Source organism: Tupaia chinensis, unplaced genomic scaffold, assembly GCF_000334495.1.
Source record: "Tupaia chinensis unplaced genomic scaffold, TupChi_1.0 Scaffold144682_1, whole genome shotgun sequence".
NCBI lineage: Eukaryota > Metazoa > Chordata > Mammalia > Scandentia > Tupaiidae > Tupaia > Tupaia belangeri.
In genome coordinates, this window is record NW_006204543.1 from 152982 (window position 1) to 156504 (window position 3523).

A 3523-nucleotide genomic window follows, 5' to 3' on the forward strand; every position below is an offset into this window, starting at 1 on the left:
TTCTCCTTCCCCCCCCCCCTTTCTTATCCTGGTGAACTGTACCTACTCCATAGGAAAAAACAAAAACTATAAAAAGAAAATAAGTCATTATAGGATAGATTGGTGTGTTTCATAAATCAGATTTGTTACAACTCAAATCAAGCTTGATTGTGTGCCACGTGCCACCTTTTATTCAAGTGCATTTTATCAGAGTTGACAGAGGTAACTTCATTCACCTAAACCTGCTTCATGTTGCACACTGCCTTTCCTGAACTGCTTGGACCTCGTAGCTGAGAGAGGCCCTGTCGGGAACTCTGGCGATCTTGCCTGTCCCCTGTGAAACCAGGAGAGCCATCCTGAGGCTCCTTAGCAGAAAGACAGAGCACCTCTGGCTCAGAGCGGACGTGGTTCATGGCTCGTCTCTGCTCTGAACTGGCTGCGAGAGCTGCAGTGTCTGCTCAGTTGCAACTCACTCTTCCCAGGCCTTCAGCATCCCTCTGACTGGCTTCTGGGCGACCCTCCCAAATCCCTACGAGAGCGGGTAGCAGGACAACCTCTGTCCTGTAGCAGCTGTCTCAGTCGGAAGCCACTAGGACATCAGAGACTGCTCTACAGGGTGGGCCCTGGAATTCTTACTCTCTCAAGCTGGCAGGTCCTGTTGCAGGCGGGCGTGGGGCAGCTCCCAGGTGCTGGTCTGTCTTACCGGGGAGGCAGAGTAGGATGCGTGGGAAGTCCTTGCAGGCAGCTCAGCTCCCAAGACTGTATCCTAGTATGGCCGGCCTACAGAGCCACTCCAGCCTGCCAGATAAGAGCAGTGACCTTTCCTGGACAGCAGACCCTTGGCTTTGTTCTCGATCCATGCTGAGATGGAAGGAGTGTCTGATTGCTGGGTTCCAGCTCCTGCAACTCTCACACTTCACTTGGCAGCGTCTGAGCAGGGTGTTCAGTGGTGCTCTGTAACCCAGCTACTGTGTCCACACATGTGCCGTGGCAGTCCGTGGTCCCTCAGATATTCCCCTGTCTTTCTGATCTTCTCAGCAGTCAGTCAGCATAGACCATTAGAAACGAACACGGCTTACTCTTACTTGCAGAAGAGAAGCATAACTGTGTTTCCCGCTCCACCCACTGGGTGCTTGCTCCCATGTAAAGTGGAAAAAGTTGATTTTTAATTTACTGGGACACCTACCATATGGCTATTGATTGTCCATTGTGTTTCATGAAAGCTTTAAGGGCCAGACACCAACTAGTTTGAATGTTTTCTTAAAACAGAGTAGCGCTCACTCAGCTTGGACTGGCGTTCACTCTCCTGGCTGTTCCGCGTGCACTGTTGTGTCAGTGTGTCCTTGTTTCTGAGGGCTCGCTTTGGTAGCTTTCTCCTCCTCCACCTTGCTCTGGGCTGGAAGGAAACCTAGCGACTGGGCTTTATGAGTGGACAGGCCAGTTCATTCGTTGTCTTTTGGGGCTGGGACTTGGCGCCCAGCTTTGTCCTGGCCGCTGGCTAGTGCCTCATCATCCAAGCCCTTCAGACCGACGGGGAGCTCAGTGTCTGCATACGTGCTCGGCCTCTCCTCACCAGGACTTCAAGAAGTAGACGCGATTTCTCTGAAGAGTACCCTTCACTCTCCCTTGGGAATAAAGGCCATCTCAAAGAACTGTTGAATAAAATTATTGATTTACTTTTATCTGACGCAGGCGGACGGCGCCACAAGCGATGACCTTGACTTGCATGACGACCGTCTGTCCTACCTGTCAGCCCCGGGTAGCGAGTACTCCATGTATAGCACGGACAGTAGACACACCTCTGACTACGAAGACACAGACACTGAAGGCGGGGCCTACACTGATCAAGAACTAGATGAGACCCTCAATGATGAGGTGGGGACTCCCCCGGAGTCTGCCATTACGCGGTCCTCGGAGCCCGTAAGAGAGGACTCCTCTGGAGTGCATCACGAGAACCAGGCCTACCCTCCCTACTCTCCACCTGCCCAGCCTCAGCCAGTTCATAGAATAGACTCCCCTGGATTTAAGACAGCCTCGCAACAGGTAAGCAGCGAGCCTCCATGTGCTGTGGTTGGAGGTGCGTCACTGCAGCTCAGAATGTGGGGGTCCGGGTCAAGGATGCCCTAACCCTCCTCCAGATGTAAGAATAACCTTTCGTTTCAGTGTGAGGGTGCCAAGGACTCGATTCTGGATTGTGTGTGTTCATGTTACCCAGAGATACACTGGATGTCTTCTTGAGAGTTAGGGCATGAGATGATAATTTCGTTACTCAGTGCATGTGAAATGTTTGTCAGTCGGTCACTGCGAGCTGCAGTGAGCGGTTAGCAGTAAACAGAAACACCTTCTAAAATATTTTGAACACTTCACAGAAAGCAGAAGCCTCATCTCCAGTCCTTTACCTTTCGCCTGAAACAAACCCAGCACCACCAGCCTCTGCTGTTAATCCCAGTGTGCGTTTAACTAGTGTCAGACTGCAGGAGCCCACCCCGGCTCCCCCCACCTCTGACTCCCAGGCCGATTGTTTAAGAGCAGCGCGTGCTGAGGCAGCTCCCCCAGTGCTAGGAGACCGAGAGCCGCCCCTGCCGTCGCATGTAGCTCCAGCCCAGGTACCCGCGTCGCAGCGCCCCCTCTCGCTTCCCTGGGGCTCCTTCTGCTTTCTCACTGTGGCTGTCCACGTAGTGCTCTCAGATCAGCACGGGCATCTCAGTCTGGTAGTTTGCATGGCTTCCAGTGGTATACGGGTTATTTGAGAACAGGTTATCTGAACCTTTTAATGGAGGTTTGTGCTTAATATTTTTATTATTTGTATTATTTTTCTCTTTGGTTTTCAGTATCTTCCAGAATTCCTTAAATGTGTAGTTGAGACGCATCATAAACATATTTATTTTATGTAAATTGTTACTGGCAAATTTTCTTTATGATTTTTGTTTTCAACACAATCAAATGGAATCAGTAGTTCAGTGCATTAATTTTCTAAATTTAATCATTGTATTTAACTCACTTTTCATTTAGCCCATGCTAAAACATAAAGTCCCTACCTATTGTAAATTTTGAGCTTTCACTTAAACTAGCTTCCCTCACTAGTCTTGTCTATGCTGGTGGTAAACGGTAGGCCATACCATTTGCTCGTACTAAATCATAGTGTAATATCTCATCACAGTCTAGTGATAGCAGTGTGGTTAAAGACAAGCCTTCGTCCTCGAACACTGTCTCTGCAGGTGTACAGAAAAGACCCGTATCCTGAGGAAGCGGTGCGACAGAACCATGTTCTCAAACAGCCAGTGGGTCACCCGGGGCCGAGGCCAGAGCCCAGTCTCACCTATGAACCCCAGCTCCCATACGTAGAGAAGCAGGGCGGCAGAGACCTCGAGCAGCCCACACACAGACACGACTCCTCAAGCTACACAGAGCAGCTCTCTCGGAACTATGACCCTCGCCCGCGGTATGAAGAGCGCGTGCCTGCCTATGAAGAGCAGTGGGCGTTCTATGATGACAGGCAGCCCTACCAGCCGCGGCCGCCGTTCGAGGGGCAGCATCCCCGGGA

The 3523-nt window shown here is 50.9% G+C and overlaps 1 protein-coding gene across 1 annotated transcript in view; it reads left to right on the forward strand.

Moving 5' to 3' along the window:
- Positions 1-3523, forward strand: part of TJP1 (tight junction protein 1) — a gene marked incomplete at its 5' end in the record, with an annotated part of 156196 nt that overhangs the window by 135647 nt on the left and 17026 nt on the right. Inside the window, 3 exon segments of the mRNA XM_027767793.1 lie at positions 1672-2022; positions 2349-2585; positions 3198-3505. Of these exon segments, the coding sequence (XP_027623594.1) occupies positions 1672-2022; positions 2349-2585; positions 3198-3505 (896 nt within the window).